The 21,879-nt window shown below is 47.8% G+C and overlaps 1 protein-coding gene across 1 annotated transcript in view; it reads left to right on the top strand.

Moving 5' to 3' along the window:
• Window positions 1-21,879, top strand: part of PDZD2 (PDZ domain containing 2) — a 227,294-nt gene that overhangs the window by 194,807 nt on the left and 10,608 nt on the right. The window contains 11 exon segments of the mRNA XM_006081480.3: window positions 2,203-2,276; window positions 2,422-2,647; window positions 3,409-3,526; window positions 5,110-5,242; window positions 9,576-9,657; window positions 11,114-11,148; window positions 11,900-12,026; window positions 13,208-14,001; window positions 17,211-17,319; window positions 17,696-20,100; window positions 20,103-21,601. Coding sequence (XP_006081542.2) covers window positions 2,203-2,276; window positions 2,422-2,647; window positions 3,409-3,526; window positions 5,110-5,242; window positions 9,576-9,657; window positions 11,114-11,148; window positions 11,900-12,026; window positions 13,208-14,001; window positions 17,211-17,319; window positions 17,696-20,100; window positions 20,103-21,601 — 5,602 coding nt within the window.

The raw sequence follows: 21,879 nt of genomic DNA, 5'->3' as shown, positions 1-21,879 counted from the left end.
TTTATTCGGGTCTTTAAATATCTACCTTATTCCCTTGGTCCTTGATCAGGTTTCTTGTTTGGAAGATTTCTGAGAGTTTGTGGACTGGATACGTACACATCTTTTAAGTTCTCCATAGCACTTACCATTTTACCTACCGCTCACATAAACGTGCTAAACACGTGTTTCCCCCCACACACCACTTTACGGAGATGTAATTGATAGATAACTGTGTAAGTTTAAGGTGTATGACATGACATGTTGTGGAATGATTACCGCAGTAAAGTTAGTTAACACCTCCATCACCTCACGTCACCTGTGTGTGCAGGGCGAGAACATTTAAGACCTACTCTCAGAGCAATTTTCAGGAATAGAACTTAGTATTGTTAACTGTGGTCACCATGCTGTGCATTAGATCCTCAGACCTTGTTCATGAATTCTGATTTTTCTTCCTTTTTATGAACACACTTCCTTCATGAGATGATTAAATCACAATATTTCCAGTTACCTTCAAAAATGGTGTGGCTGCTCATTTCAGTTGGCCCAAAGTATAGGTGCTGCTGTATGAAGCATACAGTTGTTGTTTTTTATTAACTGATAGAGTGAGTTGGAGTCTCCTTGTTCAGGCAGAGTGACCCTGGAAGCCTGGATGCTAATGATGAGACGTGAGCAGGCTTCATATGTTGATGGCAGAGTACTTATTTCCCTCTCTTAGAGAAAGGGTTGGCTCCCAGGTGATGTCTGTGTCTGTGTACTGAACAACGGAAAGTTCTAGCAGCAGAGCATTTTCATAACGGATGTGCTCTGTGTTCACTTGATTGACAGTCTCCCTGCAGCGCTGGTGGACTGCAGCAAAATGGAGGCGAAATCAATAGTTAGGAAAGGTTAATAGCACGAGAGTCTTCCTAATACTTTTTTTTTCCCATATGTATCATTTACAATAAAGACAAGTCGTTGAAATGGATTTTCAACCTGTTGAATGGTCTGTCGTCTTTAAATCTTGTATGAAGATTTTTAAAGGCTGAGCAATCATTTTAATGTTTCCATCCTTTTCCCATGTGGCAACAAACCCAAAACCTCACCTCGTTGAGTAGTCAGCTGTGCCAGGTGATTTTTAAACAGATTCCGTCACTTATTTTACAACTTCTGCAGTTGCATTAAAGGGAAGGCACACAACAAATGCATGGGGAGTGGCTGCATTTTTACACTCATGGACAGGGTTCCTTCGATCAGGTGCACAGTGTACTCCTGGGACTGGCCGTCCCCGGGAGGGGATGTGAGAGATCTTGTGCTGCTTTGCACTCTGTCATAGGTAAGGGAAGTCCCTCTTCCGTCCTACACTGCTGTGCAAGGTCCACCTCTTCTTCTCTCAGGGCCCCTTTGTGTAGCGTTTTTGATGAACTGTTATTTTAAAAAAACAGACTATGTTACAAGAGTACAAACTAGAACAGACTCTGCTAAGTCAACAGGATGTTCAAGTTCTTTTCTATTCCCAGCAGACACTATCAACAGCTTGAAAATGACCTAACTATACCTTCTTGGAGTTGAAGATGAGTCCGGGATGGGGGGCTGAGGGGAGAGACTGTGAATGCAGTTTGACATTAGCCTACAATAATTTCTGACACAGAAGTGTATAGTAGCGTGCCCGCTTAATGATGGAGAACCTGGAGCACCACTAAGGCCGGGCATCTAGACTATTTCTAGAGGTGGGGCTGCCATGCCTAAATAATATCTCACAAGGTTTTGTTTTGTTTGTTTTCTTTTTGTCTCTGTTATTGAGACGATTTCCCCTGCTCTGTGATGACTCTCTGGGCCCAGAGATGGGAGTGGCTTCTCACATGTGTGCGTTCATGCTTCACTGCCTGTGGGTTTAAGTTTTTAAACAAAGACCATGAGGAAAGACTTGGGACTCCGTTTTTGCAGTTTGATCTCTAAACATAGGACATCTGATATTAAACTTGGCAATGGCTAAAGAATAAGACTTGGATGCTTCCCATAGTTGTTTTAATTAAACGTGGAAATACAGAGTTACTGTAAAGAAATATGCATTCATTGCCCCATTTTGTGACATTCCTGGGAGCTAAGCTAAGGAACGTGGATGCAAGGATAAAATTCACTTTACAGAGTTGTAAATCAGGGACCCTGTGGTATCCTATTCGCATTCTGACAGATTCCCCTAAATTAAAGCTTGACGTTAATGTTATTCTCCTATTTGGTCACTAGGGGATGAAATCCTAGATGTAAATGGAATACCAATAAAGGGCTTGACGTTTCAAGAAGCCATTCATACCTTTAAGGTAACGACATTCTTATTGATCTCCTTTATTTTCTGATGTTTTTCTTCATCTCCTTCTGGTTTGGGTTTGGGTTAGTGTTGTTTTTCACCCTTTGGCATAGGGACGGTCTTAATGTTTCAGCCCTACTTTCTTTTTGTGTCCTCAGCAAATCCGGAGTGGATTGTTTGTGTTAACCGTACGCACAAAGTTACTGAGTCCAAGCCTCACGCCCTGCTCCACCCCCACACACATGAGTAGATCCAGCTCCCCAAGCTTCAACGCCAGTGGGGGAACCTCGGCGGTGGGCTCTGATGAAAGCAACTCCTCATCCCTGGGTCGGAAGGCCCATGGGCCCAAGGACAGAATTGTCATGGAAGTAACACTCAACAAAGGTGATGCCAGCTGTTCCTCACCTTTGTTACATGCTCTCACATAACAATGTGAACTTTTTATACTTTTCCTATGAATCGTTTCTTTGGGACGACCTGCTACCAACAACATATGATATTCTCTAAATGGACAGTGGGGTCAAAAGTGGAGATGTCAGTCATTTTCTAAAGTGAAGGGAAATTACCAGGAGCCCACAGGCCCATGAGCTCTCCCCAGATGAATCGCCGTGTGTCCAAGACTCCTGTTTAAAGAAACCACTAACCAGCTTAATTCCAGGGCTAATATAAAAATTTAAAGCAGAAAAGATCATAGTTAAGAATACAGTTAACACCAGTAACTAAGTCACGGGTGATCCCCAAATCATACTGCTTTTCATCTCTGTTTTCTTTCCTCCCCACCCGCTGTAGAAATATGAGGCGCAATTAAATAATCAAAGGATTAGGTGCTAAAACGAGGTAAAAGAAAACCTAAAGTTGTATATCCAAAATAAAATATATTACCTCGACTCTGCCTATTTCCAAAAAATAGATTTGCAAACTAAGCAGAGTAGACCATTGAATAATTCCCAGTCCGGTTCAGCCATGTTTCTGCCAGGACTCATTTAATGAACAGAATGTGACAATGTGGGCAAAGAAAAGCAGGATTCACATTCTGAGTCTGGTCAAGAAATAAATGGCTATTGGTCTGAATATCCATTGATGCAGTTTCCAATCACTCACGCTTGTTTTTTGATGTTGTTTTCTTTGAATGATGCCTCTGGCAGAGCCCAGAGTTGGATTGGGCATTGGCGCCTGCTGCCTGGCCCTGGAGAACAGCCCTCCGGGCATCTACATTCACAGCCTTGCCCCGGGATCCGTGGCCAAGATGGAGAGCAATCTGAGGTGCGTAGTAAACCTGGCATGTCCGTGAATATTCTGAGTACATACACGTCAGATACCTGCCCTGTTACATTCCTTTATGTGATTCTAAATCTTTGTATTAGTTGCAGAAATATAGCCTGGATTATAATTAATAGCATCTCCAAGGTGAAAAGCTAATAAAAAAGAAACAGTTGAATTAGGGAACTCTGGATCTTGGCTTTTCCTGTGTTGTTCTATTTGGACACAGAAGTTCAGTTTCAGAAATGACAAAACACAACTCTATACAGATAACTGTGATTCTCTAAATATTTCCTTTCACTTCTATATTCAGTTATGGGAAATTCAGTGGAGATGCTGGGACTTGCTCATTATGATTCAGGATCACTGGGTACAAGAGAGTCCTCAAATCATGTCTTTATTACTCAGCGTCAACCTTTTCTGTTGTTTCATTCCTTTCTGAGTGGTGATGTCGAGATACTTACTGTCTGAAGTCACTGCGTGTCTGATTTCTTGATCCAGCTAGCTGCTGCGTGGTAGCATGGGTATCCTGTTTATACAAGACATGCCTAGGTATTCTGTTATATAATAGTTGCTATGGGTCTGTGCCCATCTAAACTTCACAAGAACATACATGTATTGCACAAAGCACTCTGTGCAAACAGTATCACCTTTCTTCCCACTAAGCTTCTAAGTCCTTGAGCAGTTGAGGAATTATCAAAATGACATTCCTTGAGGTTGCCATCTTGGGGCCCTGTTAATAGATTATATTATGTTTTTAGTTAATCATCAGAGTGAATTTCCATATGAAAAAAAAAGTTAGCAAATCATCCAAAGTACATTAAAGAAAATATACTTTTAGAACCCAAGGAAAAAAAAATCCTTTAATGACATCCCAAGATGATGTTTCTTTCTTGAATGGTTCCATATGTCTGGAGCCTGCCAAATGAACATTCTTCAAACCCCATATAAAGAGTCTTTGTTCTCTCGTCCTGAGTTCTCTCCCTATAATTTCAAGTCAAAAATGGGCATCTTGTCTTCAATTTCTCATTTGTTCAAATTTGAAACGTTTTTACAAATTCTTGGGTAACCTTTGAGCTTCAGATATTTCCTCCTTAAATTATATTACAATAATCATTTCAAGATGGTAGGAAAAAAGAAATGGATGGTGGTCGAGGCGCTATCACGTGATGATTGAGAGGTAGACAGACCTGAGTTCAACAGTGTGTGACCTCTAGCTGACCTCTCTGAGCCTGTGGTCTTCTCTACATAATGGGACTAATAATACCCCTTCAAGCACCATTCTGTGGATGGCTTTGTACAGTGCCTGGCATATACTACGTGCTCAAGAAATGTTAGCCTGCCTTGTGGTCCTTATTATCTGTTTTATTTACCTTTACTACTTCTGAAAATTTGGGTAGATAAGCATAATGGCTTTTGCCAATTTAAAATCCAATGTGTTTATATGAACGTGTTGCTCTTTTACATATATGCAAAGATGAACTACTTCTTTATTCAGAAGAGTTTCCTTGTTAGAAACCTCTCCCAGAAGAAAACCTTATAAAAAGTTGACTATTAACACAGTGTTGATTATGTTGCCTCCTTAGCCGCGGAGATCAGATCCTGGAAGTGAACTCGGTCAACGTCCGCCACGCTGCTTTAAGCAAAGTCCACGCCATCTTGAGCAAATGCCCCCCAGGACCCGTGCGCCTTGTCATCGGCCGGCACCCTAATCCAAAGGTGAAGTACTTCATACTGTTCTGCGTTTGGGAAGACGGCCTGGCTGTTTGTCCAGGAGCAGTGACACACATATTACAGTGAGACACATGCTCTTTGGTGGGTGGGGCGGTGACTCGGCTAGGGATGGGAATCGGCCTGAGGCCACACAGCGGCCCAGGTGACAGCTACACGGGGGAACGAATCATTGATCTGGACTTCTTCGTCTTCATGTTCTCAGGAAGATTTATTAGACAATTCTGACAGTGTTATTGGTGAGTGTAAAATTTGGTAGAAGGTAGCAGTGCTGGGTCTGGTTAACCCCAGCTGGCCATGTGATGATCTCTGGTGAGGTTTTTAACCTCGTTTGGGTTTCTACATCCAGAGTATCTGAACGCATTACACGAGATGACTTGTCCGGGCCGTTTCTGACCTGAGCAGAATACTTCTGTAATTAGGCTTAACAGCCCACTAATATTTTTTAGCATCGATATCACTCTGTTGACCAATATTGAACTTGAAGGTTATCGTAGCCCCTGTCCCCTAGGCCTCTGCTGTTATTTGGTTATCTCTTCTAAACATGTGCAGTTGCTTTTAATTTTTTCAGCTAGTCACAAGACACCTCAGCAAGTTCAATTCAACCCTCCTTGAATGCTAATTTTTGTTATTTTGAGCACTCGATGTACAAATCGTTTAAAATTAGTTTGTCGCCGAAACCGGTTTGGCTCAGTGGATAGAGCGTCGGCCTGCGGACTGAAAGGTCCCAGGTTCGATTCCGGTCAAGGGCATGTAGCTGGGTTGTGGGCACATCCCCAGTAGGAGATGTGCAGGAGGCAGCTGATCGATGTTTCTCTCTCATCGATGTTTCTAACTCTCTATCTCTCTCCCTTCTTCTCTGTAAAAAAAAATCAATAAAATATATTAAAAAATAAAATAAAATAAAAAAAAATAAAATTAGTTTGTCTCTAACATTGTCGTCAGGTTGTATTTTACATTTAGTCCTTTCCTTTTAACAACTCAGAATGCTCATTGGTCATGCTAGTTTGTTCCTTGCCTGTTCTGTGGCCACCAGCCTCTCCCTTGTATTGTTTGCAGGATTATTTGATTATGTCCTAAGTGGTCCCAGGCTGCTGAGCTTGATGGACTTGTATGCCATTTTAAGAATAAGAAGTCTGTGCCAAGAGACGCTGTGGGTCCTCCCAGGGGCCACGCCCGGGATTTCCTTGGTGCATTAACGTCATGGCATCGTGCTTAGTGTCTCTGGTGTTCGCTGTGCCCCTGGTTCTCCCAGTGCCAGAAAGTGCTTCCGGCTGTGCCTCCATGCCTGGGCCTGCGAAGGTGATGTCAGCCCCGGTGCTTGGACAGAGGCTGTCATTAGACTGATTCAGAGGTAGGGCCCTTGCTTCCCGCCCCCCCCCCCCCCCCCGATTGTTTTCTCTGGTCTACGTGCCTTCTCAAAAATGTCTTCCATAGAAGCTTCCTGGAAATCATTAGTATAAAATCAAGTTCTTCCACCTCTCCCCCGTTTTTCCTTGTCATTCCCCCTTTTCTCCATTCTGTTCTGCAGTCCTGACACTTTCCCTGGGCACCTGTTTACTCCATTTCCCCGCTCTCCCCTTGACGCTCTGGGTCGCTTCTAACATTGTTTTGCCTCATCATCACAGCCTGACCAGCCTCAGCTCCTTGCTCCAGAGCCCTCTCTTGGGTTCCACCACCCACATGGCCACACCACCTCTCACCTCAGGAAGCAGTCCACTGAGCTGTGGCTGAGCTGGCACATCCCTCTGCAACGCAATAGAAAGTTCAGTGCTCAGTGCTTGGCAGTCTGATGGCTTCAGGGCACGGCTGACTTCAAGTCCATTCCACTGCAACGCAGGCCATGGTCTGTTCAGCGGTCCACATCACCTCAGCCCAAAAGCATCTGCCTGATTTGCTAACCCAGTCAGACAAGCAAACAAAGATGGCATTTCAGTGCAAAGCATGATGATCTAGAGGGACTGTGGTCTGCGATCCTTGAACACGCAGGTTGAGTCGTGTTTCCAGCCGCAATAAAATGGTCCTCCTGATGGTGTGGGAGATAATGGCCAGCAAAACCACAGTAATTGTTTGGCCGCACTTCACTTTTCCTCCTAGGTAAACATGGCGTGCTCAGTTGTAACATCATACCATATTTTTCTTCTGGTCAAGGTTCCATTTTATGTTTAATGTATTTTTGTGCTGCTTATTACCCAGCATTTCATACCAATCGTACAGTTTGATACTGAATGTATGTGCTTCCTTAGTTTTCATGTTGTTCCAAGAGAAATACCACAAGGATTTTCTTTTCTTCTGTTTCTCTAACGGCTGGAGCAGTGGCTGCCCGCTTGGGATATTCAAACCCTCCAGGTCTAGACAAGCTGAGATTTGGACCCGCTCAGCAGCAGCGTCTAGCTTACGTTAAGTAGAAGAAAGTATTGGTAGTAGAAGTCTGTTTTTAACTGGTGCTGGGCTCTCAAGCATGATTCGAATTATCCAGGAAATCTTTCACTCATTTCAAACCCCAACCATTTTTTTCCCCACTCTGAAAAACAATTGCAAATCTTGAAGGCCTAATATCAAGAAAAAGTTGCAACCGCTGCTTTGGCTGATATTTTCCCTGACTTATTTATACAAAATTACGCTCTGCTTTATGAAGGTGTGTGTGTGTAAGCAAGTGTATATGCCACTGTGCATGAATGTGTACATATTTTATTTCCAAAAAACCTACTATAAAGTATTACATAAAGGCCATGATGTGATTGTGGTTCAATGTAATGCTAAATCCTGTATAGAAATATTTACACACTTAAGACAAATTGCTATGCTTCGCCAAATATTATTTAGACTAAATGTTATTTTAGTATACAAAATTATCATTCTAAGTTTAAAATATAAGCCTTACTTTTAAAAAAAGTTACTTAAGTTATGTAATTGTCTTTTAAAACATCTCAAAGTTTAGCATGTATCAGGCTTTTAAAAGTCTTCTCAAGAATGATGACAGGGTGGATAACAACTTATGCGGGGGGAGGATCTATGAACCTACTGTGATACCAATAAATACAGAAGGAAAAGAAGAGTTATGAAATCACTATATTGAAAACTTCACTATAAGAATTGATTCAGACAAGAATACTCAATGAAGCTAAAACCATTGAGTGAAAATACACTGGGGAGCAGGATTTGACATAGTTTCAAGCTATCTCCTTACAGATGACCCATTAATGACCAAAAATAAAAATAAAATAAAAATCTAGTGGAGAAATCTGCTGAACTCCATCCCAATCACGTAATCAAAGTTATCACCAATTATGAAACACACTGACCCTGCGTGCTGCTGTGATGCACTGAGAAGGAAACGAGTTTTATAGTTTTTCTGCCCAAAAATGCATAATCTAAATCTAAGCATGAAGAAACTATTTAGGCACATCCTTTGAGGGTTTGGATTGGCCTCATTTCTTCCAAAATATCAGCATCATGAAAGACAAAGAAGGGCTCTGAATTGCTTTGGCGTAAAGGAGACCAAAGAGACATGACCCTAGATCATGCACTGAATTCCGGATTGCCAAGAAAAAGAAAAAAGGAAAGGAATTCCGTGAAGTATAACTATGCAGAAACGTTTGTCAGTGACAGCCCACTGAAGTCCAGCAGATAAGGGGCTTGCACAGACTGTAAACGCTTCGTCACTGTGCACAGCATTTAGCTCGGGTGACATTTTCCCCTGGAGAGATGTAGTTGAGGAAAGACTCGGTGATTTGCATTCTCCAGGAAAACCCTTATCGCAGGCCGGCATCAAACTTCCCCGGAACCACTTCCAGTCTGAGTGGTGTTTCTGAAGGAGACTTCTAGGACAGTTGGTTAAACTGGAACACAGAATGTAGGTGTAGTAGACAGTCATTTGTATCAGCATTGAATTCCCTGAATTTGATAATAGTACCGGGGTTATTTAAGGGAATGTCCTTGTTTTTAGGAGCTATGTGATAAAATACGTACAGGTGACGGGTCACGATGTAAGTTTGACATTGTTTCGATAAAGTTTAGGAAAAAAGAGTTAGAAGTGAGTGTCCCAGAGAGAGGCAGATACCAGCCCCTGCACTTGATTGCTTTGCGTACGAACTTGGGAGCCAACGGAAGGTCTTGTGAGTATATTGTTTCAAGCAGCCAGTCAGCCCAGCTCAGGTCTTCTGTGCCCTGAGCGATGGCTTCAGGGGACGAGCAGGACCCTGGCCCCTGGTTTTCTTTCTTCTGGCCTCTGCTCAGCTTCTGCCTGTTTCTAGCTCCTTTTTGTTGGGGGAAATAAGTAAATAAACCCATCTAACTTGTGCTTTCTGCTGAAATCCAGGTTTCCGAGCAGGAAATGGATGAAGTGATAGCACGCAGCACTTACCAGGACAGCAAAGAGGCCAGTTCCTCTCCTGGCTTAGGTACTGTACCCGCACATTTTCATTCAACCTTCGGAAGCGTCTCATTAGGTGCCCCCACGGGGCACTCCTGTGCAGTATGGCTGGGTTCTCTCTCTCTGATTATCACGTTGGACAGAAGTTGCTGTCATAGAGATGCTATGCTTTCCCTTAGCGGCTGCTTCTGATATCTGCAGTTGTTTCATCTGCTTTATTAGAGTTCTAATCACGCATGCCTCTTAGATCACTTTAAGATGATTTGCAAAAATGAGTTAGCAGCATTCCATGGCTTTATGTGCAACTCATCTGACCGTGCTCGCCGAACATGAAGCGAGACCAAAATATCAGCTGTTTGGTGTGTCCGTTGTTAGATGCAGAGTATAGTATCCAAAAACCTGGGGTTTCTTGACATGAATTAAAAGTTTCAACTTCAGAAAGGCAATAGAGGCTGCAGAAATCACGCTTTCCCCTTCCCACGTGGAACAGTTCAGGCAGAGGAGGACCAAGATAGTAAGAATTTCATTTGAATTTAAAACAGGAAGCATGGAGTCCTATAGAATGGAACCTAAAGGAACTGCAAACATGTCTGAACTTGAGATATTACTCACGTCAGGATTGATGGGAGGAAAGGGCACTGAGCCATGAGTTGCTGGTTGTCAGAGGAGAGGCATAGGAATTCTTGGAAACCATGAAATACCCTGATTATCTGCATCCATCATTAATATATTTAAAATTATGGCACAGCCATAATGGGCTCTTTATTCAGCCAGCCCGTTCTCCCGGCCTGCCTGGAAGCTGTCCTCTCATGCTCCCAGCGGAGCCCCTCGGTCATTTATAAAAGATGTTATTAAGCCATGATCCTCATGCCCAAGATCTCTTGGCTCGTGGCATGTAATTTAAAGTCTCAATGCTGAGTCTTTTCATCCTTCAACTAAAGTCTAAAATAGATATTCAACCCTCTTCCCGGCTCTTGTGTGAGTTTCCTGGGTGGTGTCCCTTTGTTCATTCATCCTGTAGTCCACTCAACACACATTTCCTATCCAGGAGCCGTGCTGAGCACCGTGGGGTCAGCTCAGTGAGGGTCTCAGCCCTGTACATAGGGAAAGAGCCGAGGAAGGGAGATGAGATGAATCTACTTATAATTTGATTATACCGTGTGCCTGGGAATTGGTGTATGAGTAGCATAAAATACTCTTGAGATTCAGACGAAGTTCCTCCCAACTGGGATCATCATGGAGATGGTAGCACCGAGTTCAGTCCTAAAGCATGAGCAGAATCTCGGGAGGTGGGGCGGGATAGGGACGGGGTTCCCAGGTAGACCGCATGCATGTCGATACCTGTGCACCTGGCCCATCAGTGCTGGTCAAGCAGAGAGGGCTTTGTTTAGTGTGTTTGGCTCCTCCTTTTCTAGTTAAGGATGTGAGCCTATTTGTACAGATTGGAGCTTTGTTGACAATATGGTGAATTTTTCCCCCAACAGGTACCCCCTTGAAGAGTCCCTCTCTCGCAAAAAAGGTGAGTCAGGGTGCGCTGCTGCCTCACTCCGCTAGCCCATGAACAAATTCCCGGAGCCCAGAAATCAAGTGTGAGGGCCCAGCCTGTATTTCTGTCCAGTGAGTCATTTGGCCACTTTACACAGGAAATAGCAAACAATGCTGATTTGAGAACAAGAATATGAATGTGTTTCTTTTGTTAAATATTCATTCAGGAAAAGAAATAGAGCAACAGAATAAAAGAACCGAACTGCAATTTGAAAAATAGTTTTCTAAATGCTCCATAAGAAGAGGGCGGGCCCTGGTTGGATTTGGGGGGCCTGCGTCTTTAAGGAGACGGTGGCATTGTTCCCGGCTGGCTGTTCCTGTGTCCCAGTGGGTCTGAGCACAGGATCCGAGCTCCCCTGGGTTCTGTTTCATCAACAGGCTGCACCAGTGGCTTGGAATTCCATTCTGTTTTCCTATCGCTTCCTCACTGTTTTTCCTGGGAGGGTTGATACATGGCTGCTGTGGCTTTTCTCAGCATTGCCAAACATTTGGCAAAAAACAAAAACAAACAAAAAAAGAACCTTAAAAAATGTTGTCTGGCAGCAGCCGTTGGCTTTTGATTCATTAAACGTTTAATTGAGCCATCCCAAAGTAAATGGAAGTGGGTGTTCACGCCACAGCTGCTCCGAATGACCATGGATTAGAACAAAGTGTTCTTGGAAAGATAGGAAGTAATGTTGAGAATATTCCGCTTCCAAACCGTCCAACACTGTCTTCTTCAACAGGACTCCCTGCTCTCTGAAGCCGACCTCTCCCAGTACTTTGCCCCGGACGTCCCAGGCCCCTTGGCAGACTTCGTGGTGGCGGGCTCGGAGGACGAGGAGCACGCGGGGAGCGGCTGCAGCGCCTCCAGTAAGCGGGGACTGCGCTCCGGCTCCGCCACGCTGGCTTACCGCATACCACAGCGCTGTGATATGCAGAGAAAGGAAAGCCAGGCCTCTGGCTGAGCAGAAGCCATCTTTCTAGCCTGACTAAATCCAGAGTTTATTTTTTAAAAATGGCCACTTGATTCTGCAGTGAATAGGCCGGGCACGCATTCTACCCCCAGTGGTGAAGGTGGCCTTTGGGTGCTGTGTACATAGCGGAGTCTTGAAATGCATGGCATCCAGGGTTTGGCACCCCAATGACCTATGTTTGAGGGGAATACCAGCCAAATGTCAGGCCCTTCCCTCCCGAGACCCTGACTTATTTTTAGAAAGCAGTGAAAGATTCGGAACTTATAGGAGACAGACATTTAATCTCATTGATTATCTTCTCAGTATATGAGAAAAGGCTCTGACATGAGCGGTAGTGATTCCTCAGACTTGCTGCTGTGGCGGCCTGTTGCAGTTTATCTCTGATGTGTGAACATGAAAGTGCCCGTCTTGGGAGAGGCAGGGGAGGGTCACCCTGTGTCTCGTCTGGAGCAGCGGATGAGCTCACTCTAGTCTGATGGGAACATTTCAAGGTGGAAGCATGTGTCATTTTTCACTCTATTTAGCAAGATGTGTAGAGTTTGCTTAGCAGCCCAGGCCTTGCTTCCCCTCCGGGGCGGGACTCATTTGTAGATTATAACCTCAGGCTTAGCTGTGCCCACAGGCTGGGAGTTTACCTGCCCTTCAGTCAGGCCGCCTTTTTGCTGATGAAGGAAGGACCTCGGGTGGTAAGAAGGCCTGGGCCTGGGGCACTTGTTGGTCCCCCGACACCCTCCTAAAGAGGATTAGCAGCAGCAGCATCTGGGTTGAGCCCCAGCCATGCATTAGAGATCCTGATGGTGACAAGTTATGTATTCCTGTCTCTAGGCAGCGCCCACATGTAAGTTAAGCAATTCAGAGGTTCAGGTACAAAAATAAATAAAAACACAAAAAGGGCGGCCAGCAGGAAAAGTCCCGGCTGTCCGTTCTGTCCCTGCAGACCTCAGAAAGCCGTATTGTTGAAGCCTGGCGCCCAGTGGCCAGAGGGCACCAGAGGGCCATGTGGAAATGCTCAGGAGTTAAGTTGTTAAGATCAGGCCTGATGGGAAGCTATTTCATCTGACTTTCTCTCCCCACCAGCTCCCAAGGAACCAGGAAAAGCCAGGGCCAACAGCCTTGTGTGTCTAGGAAGCCAGCGGGGCTCTGGGCTCTTCCACAAGCAGGTGACAGTCGCCAGACAAGCCAGTCTGCCCGGGAGCCCACAGGTCCTCCGCAACCCTCTCCGCCGCCAGAGGAAGGTGGGCTGCTACTCGGACGACGCCAGCGATGAGGAGTTCGAGGGCGAAGGGGACTGCATCTCCCTCCCAGGGAGCCTCCCAGGTGCCGGCAGGCCTCTGACAGAGGACGACTCTAGGCATGGCTTGACCTCTCCCAAGGTCATGGGTGTCAACAACCGAGAGGACCATCCCCAGAAAACACTGGTCAGCAAGGCCTCCTCGGTGCCTCTCCTCGGCAGCTCCCTGAGCTTGGAAAGTGTCCCAGGGGACTTGGGGGACACTCCTCCCCATGCAGCCAACCCGCTGTCTTCTGCAGAGGCCCCCCAGAGTGGCTCTGGCTGCTTGAGGAGGAAGGAACTGCCAGGGTCCAGGAGTTCACCCAAATTGGAATACAAAGCTGATACCCAGAGTCTGGTGAGTGCGGACAGCGCCAGTGCCCCCCAGCAGAGGAGTGAAAGCCTGGGGTGCAGGCACAGGCCAGTGGCCAGGGTCAGCCCACACTGCAAGGGGCTGGAGGCCTCGGCCAGGCCCACCGCATCCGAGACAGTAAACCTGACTGCCGGAGGTAATGACCCCCAGGGTCTGGAATCTAAGGCCCAGGCCGCTTCCATCCACGAGACCATGACTGGCTTCCGACCAGGTGGAGCTGTGGAAAAGGTAACTGAGTTTCTCCCAGGTACCTGGGATCTAGGTGGATGCTGTGTGAATGAAGGTGGAGAGTGTTAACGCACAGGGCGTGTGCCTAAAAGCAAGGACAATGATTGGAGAATTATCTTTTTAAAAAAATATATTTTATTGATTTCTGACAGAGAGGAAGGGAGAGGGATAGAGAGTTAGAAACATCGATGAGAGAGAAACATCAATCAGCTGCCTCCTGCGCACCTCCTACTGGGGATGTGCCCGCAGCCGAGGTACATGCCCTTGACCGGAATCGAACCCGGGACCCTTGAGTCCACAGGCTGATGCTCTATCCACTGAGCCAAACCGGTTAGGGCTGGAGAATTATCTTTTGTCAACAGTCACTCATTTCAGTGCACTGACTGCTCCGGAATGTGTCAGCAGGTTGGGAGGGGAAGGGCCCAGGTGTTCAGTCATAGATCATTCGGCCAAAAGATATCATCGCTCTTACCTGTGCATGGGGCCTGTGGTCAGTGATGGAAGGGCAGTGCGAGGCGGGTAGAGGAAAACGCTGGTCTGGCCCGGTGTCTCCGCTGACTGGTTGGGTGGCCACTTGAGGAAGTTACCACACCTTTCTGAGCCACAGTTGTCTGGCCGTGAAGTCGGGATGCCGTGTGCCCTGATCCACTCAGAGTTGGGGTAACCATCAAACATAGGGCAACAGTGATTAACTCCTGAATGGTCCCTATCTTATTTAACTTTGTACAGTGATTATGTGTAATTAAAGCTACTCGTAGCCTTGTTGTGTCACATGAAAGAAACGTATCGTGCCACCACATGAAATGCAAGTTAATATTATGTTATTACTTGGTTACACCTTGGTCAGAATGACCCAAAATTACCAAATTGCTTGTTTTTAAAAATTTCAGAATATCTTCCCTTTAGCAAGGAGAGAGTAAGAGAAACAAATGTTACTTAAGATCTTCTCAACTATATGGTTTCTGCCTGAGCAGAGCTGAGGTGACTTGGAAGGCCATATTTATAAAGATGGGTATTCAAGTGGCTTATATAGCGTATGTGTGAATAGACCAGGAAATACAAAGTCATAAAAACTATACTCAAAAAAAGGGGTTTTTCCAAATCGAACAGAAAGAGTAGAAATGCACTATCCCTCTCCTTCTTCTCTGTAAAAAATCAATAAAATTTTAAAAAAAAAATGTAATGTTCAGCTAACGGGTAAATGATACTTTCCTTTTAAAAAGTACCATTGACAAATTTCGGATAACTATATAAAGCCAAATTGTAATTTTTATTCATAATGATTTATATCTATAATAATAAGGGCTTTTGCCATTGTGGATTCGTATTCCCAATACGAACTTTGAACGGCATTTAAAACTTGTGCACCAAAGAAGTTCCAAAATTTGATTTTATTTACACGTGAGAAAGGAAATAGAATGCATTGCCATCCAGTATTTACTCCCAAATACTGGAAGCTAGAAAAAGGTATCTTTCTCTTTTGGTCAATGGGTTGTCTTCCATTTTTTAATGCCTTTTAAATTGAGAGGAGATTCGCATGACCTAAAGCAACCATTGCAAAGCGTACGACCCGGTGGCACTGGGGCAGTGTGCTGCCCAGCCCCCCGTCTAGGCCAGGACCCTCTGCCATCCTGCACTGCAGCCACGCCTGACCGGTGGGTTCCGCAGCAGGTGATGGACATGTCACAAGAGCAGCTGAGAGCCCTGTCGGTTCACCCCTTTCCTCTGCTGCCACCTTTGGGCCACTCTCTGACTCTATCCCAGAGGGTACATTTCAAATACATCTGATTTGACTTTTTAGAAAGTTAGTTTCAACATTTTTCTACAGTAGATACTAGATGGAAGGAAGGAAGCTAAAGTGAAATTCTGAAATATTAAATGCCCATGTCATTTATCCAGATGAGTTCTCCCCCTAACTACCACACTGAGGAGCTGAGTTGACAGGCTTGAGTATCGATATGTGATATAATATCGATAATTCCTTCCATCTATATAGCCTTTTGTAGGATGCATGTTGTTTTTATAACTTAATATTGTCTTTTATTTAAAATCCTGAATTAGACAGGGCAAGTCTTCTCATCCCCTCCTCCCTTTTTTTCCTCAATTTTTAAAATTGTGGTAAAATATATATAATATAGTTTACCACGTTAATCATTTTTAAGTGTAAAGTTCAGTGGTAATAATAGTCATAATGTTATTAAACCATCACCACCGTCCATCTCCAGAACCCTTCATCTTGTAAAATGGGAACTATGCCCATTGAACAGTAACTCCCCGGTCCCCACACACTGGCCCCTGGAAACCGTTACTTTGTCTCTAGGATTTTAACTCCTTTTCCTACCTCATGTAAGTAGAATCATACAGTTCTTTTTGTGACTGGTTTATTTCACTTTAGCATGATGTCCTCAAAGCTCATCCATGTTGTAGCATGTCAGAATTCCTTTTCTGAGACTAATACTCCATTGTACGTGTAGATCATGTTTCTTAATTCTATCAGTGGACACTTGCATTGCTTCCATATTTTAGCTACTGTGAATAATACTTCCATGAACATAGGTGTACTAATGTCTCTTCAAGCCCCTGCTTTCAAATTTTGGGAATATACCCAGAAGTGGGATTGCTGGATCATGATGTTCTATTGTAGTTTTTTTAAGGAACCTTCACACTCTTCAAAGTGGCTGCACCAATTTACATTCCTACCAACGAGTGCACAAGGTTCTAATTTCATCTCCTGACCAACACTTGTTATTTCTGGTTTGGTTGGTTTTGTTTGTTTGTTTTTTAAATATGGGGGCGGGGGGAGGAAAGGAGAAAGGGAGAGAGAGGGAGAAATATCGATTTGTTGTTCCACTCATTTATGCATTCATTGGTTGATTCTTGTATGTGCCCTAACCGGGGATTGAACCTGCATATCCGGACAAGGCTCTAACCAACGGAGCTACCCAGCCAGGGCTCTGTTTGTTTCTTTGATAGCCATCCTAATGGGTACGAGGTGGCATCACATTGTGGTTTTGATTTGCACGTCCCTGATCACCCACAGTGGAAAGTTGAAAAAGCTGAGGCTTGGGAAGAGTGACCAGACCATGCAGTTTCTAGTCCCGTTCTGCGGCCCCTAGTCTGGGATTTCTGAATTTTCCCAAACCAGCTCTCCTCTGGGTATGACGTCTTGGAGAGCTACTGACAGTGACTTGCTGTTGTCATTGTGCCAGGACTCTCCGGGGGAGCTGACCATCGGGCATGGGCCCCACCCAGGAGCTGGCCGCCTCTCAGAGAGCCTGCCCGAAGCTGGACCAGACCAGGGGCAATACCCCGGGACGGGTAAGATTAGTTTACCATTCACTATGCTTCTACAGGGGAGGGTAGAAGTTCCCCTAAAAATCATTACAGGTGGAGAATTTGAACAGGTGGGAAAACCCTTACACAGGTTCACCATACATAAAAGCTGCCTGCGTCTCACGCCACAGCACTGTGCCTCTCCGTCCAGGCGACACCCCTCACCCGTTTGTGGCCTGTGCCTTAGAGTACATGAGACACGTGGTGAACACAAGGACTGCCTACCTGTGGAATGTCTTTCTGAAAAGACCAAAAAGACAGATTGCTTACAGTTTTCCATATTTTACTTTATTTTTCTTCTCACATTTCCCCCTTTTCTTCTCCCCTCCCACTCCACCTTCTGTTTACCTTCTTGACACAGGACTGGACGGCTCCCCAGACCTTGTCCCTTCCCCAGGGCAGAAGGGGGCTGCTCACCCGGACCCCAGCAAGACCTCCATGGACGCAGGACATGGGAGGCGGCCTGAGGACCCCAGAGAGCCAGTGCCACCCAGGGCCCCCAAGTCTGAGGACAAACGTCAGGGCAGCCCTGCCCGGGTCCACAGCACCTCCCCAGGGAAGACAGCAGGGTCTCATCCCCTGGACACCGGCGGGCCCGACACCACCAGCAAGGCAGCTGCCCCTGGGGGAGCAGGGCCTGGGGCAGAGGGAGCGGCTGCAGCCAGCACTGTCCTGTCACCAGCCCTCCTCACAGGCCAGGACACACGAGGAGTTGCAGGCGACCACAGCCAAACTCTGGCAGGGACCCTCGTGCCTGCACCCTCCCGGGAGTCTGCTGGGCTTGAGGGAACGGACTCTGAGCCTGGGAGGGCACCGCAAGCCAGCCACTCCTGGACTTCACCCACTGACCGGGCCAGAGGGAGGTGTGGTGGTGCCTCGGAGCACCGCTGCCCTGTGACCAATGTGGACAGATGCCTCGAGGAGCAGGATGCCTCGGAAGGAAGACTTCCGTCTCCGGACAGAGGGCACCGGGCGAGGCCGGAGGGCAGTGCTCAGGGTCAGCCCCCCACAGGAGCTGCAGGAGGAAGCGCCCGCCGAGCTGAGCCAGCCACCGGGAACCAGGCCCCCACCCCCAAGAGGGCCTGGGCAGCGTGCCAACCCCCTCACCCCCCCTGGACCTCCCAGCCTTCTGTTTTGGATTCAGTTAATCCTGACAAACATTTTACTGTGAACAAAAACTTTCTGAGCAACTATTCTAGAAATCTCAGCAGTTTTCACGAGGACAGCGCATCCCTGTCAGGCCCTGCTGACAGCACGGAGCTGTCTCTCTCCTCCATGTACGGGGACGCCGAGGACTCCTCCTCTGACCCCGAGTCGCTCCCTGATGCCCTGCGAGCTTGCACCAGGGACACCCGGTCACCTACTCGTTCTCGTGGGTCTTCTCACAGGGAAGACACTACGGAATCAGAGGAGGAGCAAATTGAAATCTATTCCACAGGTGGTTTCCCCACCCCAACCTCCATGGCGGGGCCCATGCCTGCCCAGGAGGCGCCCTGCCCTGTGCCAGCCGGAGGCCTGCCCCTGCGGCACAGCGCTCTGGGTGAGGCCGTGGGAAGTCCACGCGAGAGAGCCTACTTCATGCCGGGAGCCTCGTGCCCTCCAACCGCAAGCTCTGCCCAGCCGTCTCCCCTCGGGGGCAGAAGTGCTCAGGGGCGTGAACCTCCCATGGACCCACAGATTCCACAGCACCGGGGGGTCCCCAGCACTGGCTCAGCTGTGGAAAACCACCAGGCCTCCGCAGCCGCCAGGAATCTTCACAGCGCTCCGGTCGCCCTCAGCTCTCCCAACATGGTGAACGGTTTGGGACACGACTTGGATGGTGAAACCACAGATGAAAAACAAGAAACAAGTGTGAACGCAACTGAAAGTGCGGGTGCCCCCGAGAACGGGGAATGTGCCCTGGCAAACCTGCACAGCTCCGAAAGCCAAGACCTGGAGGACCCGCTACAGAAACCAAAGCTGGTCTCCAGGAGGCCCATCATGGCCTGGTTTAAAGAGATCAATAAAAGCAACCAAGGTGCTCATTTGCAGAGCAGGACTGACAAGGGGCAACCCGCCATGCCAGCCACCAGTCCTGACTCCAAAAGTCAGGTGCTGAGCACAAGCCACAGAAAGGGGGTTGCTGTGCCGAATAGCCCCCCTCCGCTGAAACTGAATCTTGAAAATAAAGACCCACCTAAAAAAAGCTCCGTGGAGACCCTTGTAAGTAACGGTCAGAAACCCAAGTCCGGTGCTAAGCTGAAGAGGCTGAGCAGCAAGAGCAAAAGCAAAGGCAACGCCGAGGGCCCTGCAGCTAACACGCCTAAGGCTGGAGGGACGGACCCCAGGAGGTCCCTGGTCTCACCCCAGGCCTCCCACAAAATGCTCTCCAAGGTCACGTCACACCGGTCCCACGGAGCCGACCACGAGGAACCCGGCAAAAATGCCACAACCACCGCCAGGTCTCCCCAGTGTGCGCCGGAGAGCAAGCCACCCCCTGCAGCCTCGGGGTCACTGAGGCTGTCAGCCTCTGACACGAGCATCAGACCACTCGTTTCGCCCCTCACCTCTCCCAGGGCTCTTCCTGAGCAAGGTGCGGGCAACAGGTTCCACGCGTCTGTGCACTCCGGACCCGACAGAGGCAGCCCGGCCGCCCCCAGACCTAAGTGTGGACCAGAGAGCAAGGCGGCCTTGGGGACAGGTCCCGCCGCCTCGAAGAGTAGCGCGTCCACAGCAGTGGACCGGCGCGGCCAGCCTAACGTATTCAGGGCCAGCAGCTCGCATATTCGGTACCAGAAGCAGCCCAACCTGGGGTGACTGGTAGTGACAAAGGAAGCAAAACAATTGCTAATGATTCCCCAGAAAGAACCAAAATTTCTTCTGAAAGAATGCCAAAGAATGCATGTGGTGACACGCCAGCCGAAAGGGGCAGACAGGGAGGGTTCGTGACCCCGAGCAACGGTCAGAAGAGTGAACTTAGATTCTGCCACCAGCCAGTGGAATCGTCCCCAAACCATGCACCTGCATTGGCGTCCCACGCCTCCCCGGTGGAGCCGGAAATGCAGCGCTCCTTCAGCGTGGCAAAGCTGGCCGTCTCCTCCCCGGGGAAGTCCAGCCAGGTGCCAGCCTCCCCGGAGATGCCCAAGAACAGCACAGCAGCGGCCCCAGCGCTGGATGAGCATCCCTATTTCACGCCAAGGCCGGCAACCAGGACCTACTCCATGCCAGCCCAGTTCTCGAGCCATTTTGGACGGGAAGGGCCTTCCCTGCACAGCCCAGGGCGCTCCCACCGGGACAGCCAGATCCCTGGGACAAGCGGCCCGGAGGCCAAGGGGTGCAGAGGCGGAGGTCTCGGACTGGCTAATGGACCGGGCGTCTACAGTGTGAAGCCCCTGCTGGAGACGTCGAGGGCCCTCCCAACCACCGACGAAGGGGACGTCCTTTCAGTGCAGGACACGAGCTGCCTCATCACCGACAAAATCCGAGTCACCAGAAGACACTACTACTTGGAGCAGCACTGGCCCCACGAATCTACCTCATTCTTCTCGGTGAAGCAGAGGATCAAGTCCTTTGAGAACCTGGCCAATTCGGACCGATCCCTGGCCAAGTCTGGGGCTTCCGCTTTTTTGTCTGTGAGCTCCAAGCCTCCCATTGGGAGACGGTCCTCTGGCAGCGTAGTTTCAGGGAGCCTCAGCCACCCCAGTGACCTGGCAGCGAGGTCACTGCGACGCAGCCTGAGTTCCTGCAGCGAAAGCCAGGGCGAAGCCAGCACCCTCATCCCCCAGATGACCAAGTCCCCATCCAGCATGACACTGACCGTCCCCCGGCATCACCCGGTGGAGGCCAGGAACAAGGGCCCTGATTCCAACCCGAAGCAATCGCTTGGTCCTTCCGGAATCCCCACCCCAATGGTGACCCCGGCCTCTCCCATCAAGAAGAACAAGTCCTCGGTGCGCCACACCCAGCCCTCGCCGGTATCCCGCTCCAAGCTCCAGGACCTGAGGGCCTTGAGCATGCCCGACCTCGACAAGCTGTGCAGTGAGGACTTCCCCGCAGGGCCCACGGCTGTGCTCTTCAAGACAGAGCTGGAGATCGTGCCCAGGAGGTCCCCTGGCTCCTCTGCCAGAGGCCTCAATGGGGCCACTGCCCTTTTGTGTCCTGTGCAGGGGGCGGACAGGGCCTGTCCAGGAGGAAGCAGGCCTAAAGCCAGTGAGCCTGGGGCACCCAGTTCAACCAATATGAGTGAAACCACCCGGGATCTGCCCTCTGGAAAAAGCTGGTCAGTTAAGTAAGTATCTGCCCTTTTTTTGATTATTATTATGCACTAGTTTTAAGATTTATAGAAATGTTTCAAAGATAATGCAGTTTCCATGCACCGCTCACCCAGCTCTTCCTAATGTTAGCATCATATACTACCACCATCCATTAATCGAAATAAGTTAATACTGGAACACAATTACTACAGACTTGATTCAGACGTCACTGAATAAATCCCCAAAATGTCCTTTTTTGCTCCAGCATCCAGCCCAGGATAGTAACATCACATTTAGCCCCTTGTTTTCAATA

This window comes from Myotis lucifugus, unplaced genomic scaffold (assembly GCF_000147115.1).
Source record: "Myotis lucifugus unplaced genomic scaffold, Myoluc2.0 scaffold_0, whole genome shotgun sequence".
NCBI lineage: Eukaryota > Metazoa > Chordata > Mammalia > Chiroptera > Vespertilionidae > Myotis > Myotis lucifugus.
This window is presented reverse-complemented; position numbering and strand designations above follow the sequence as displayed.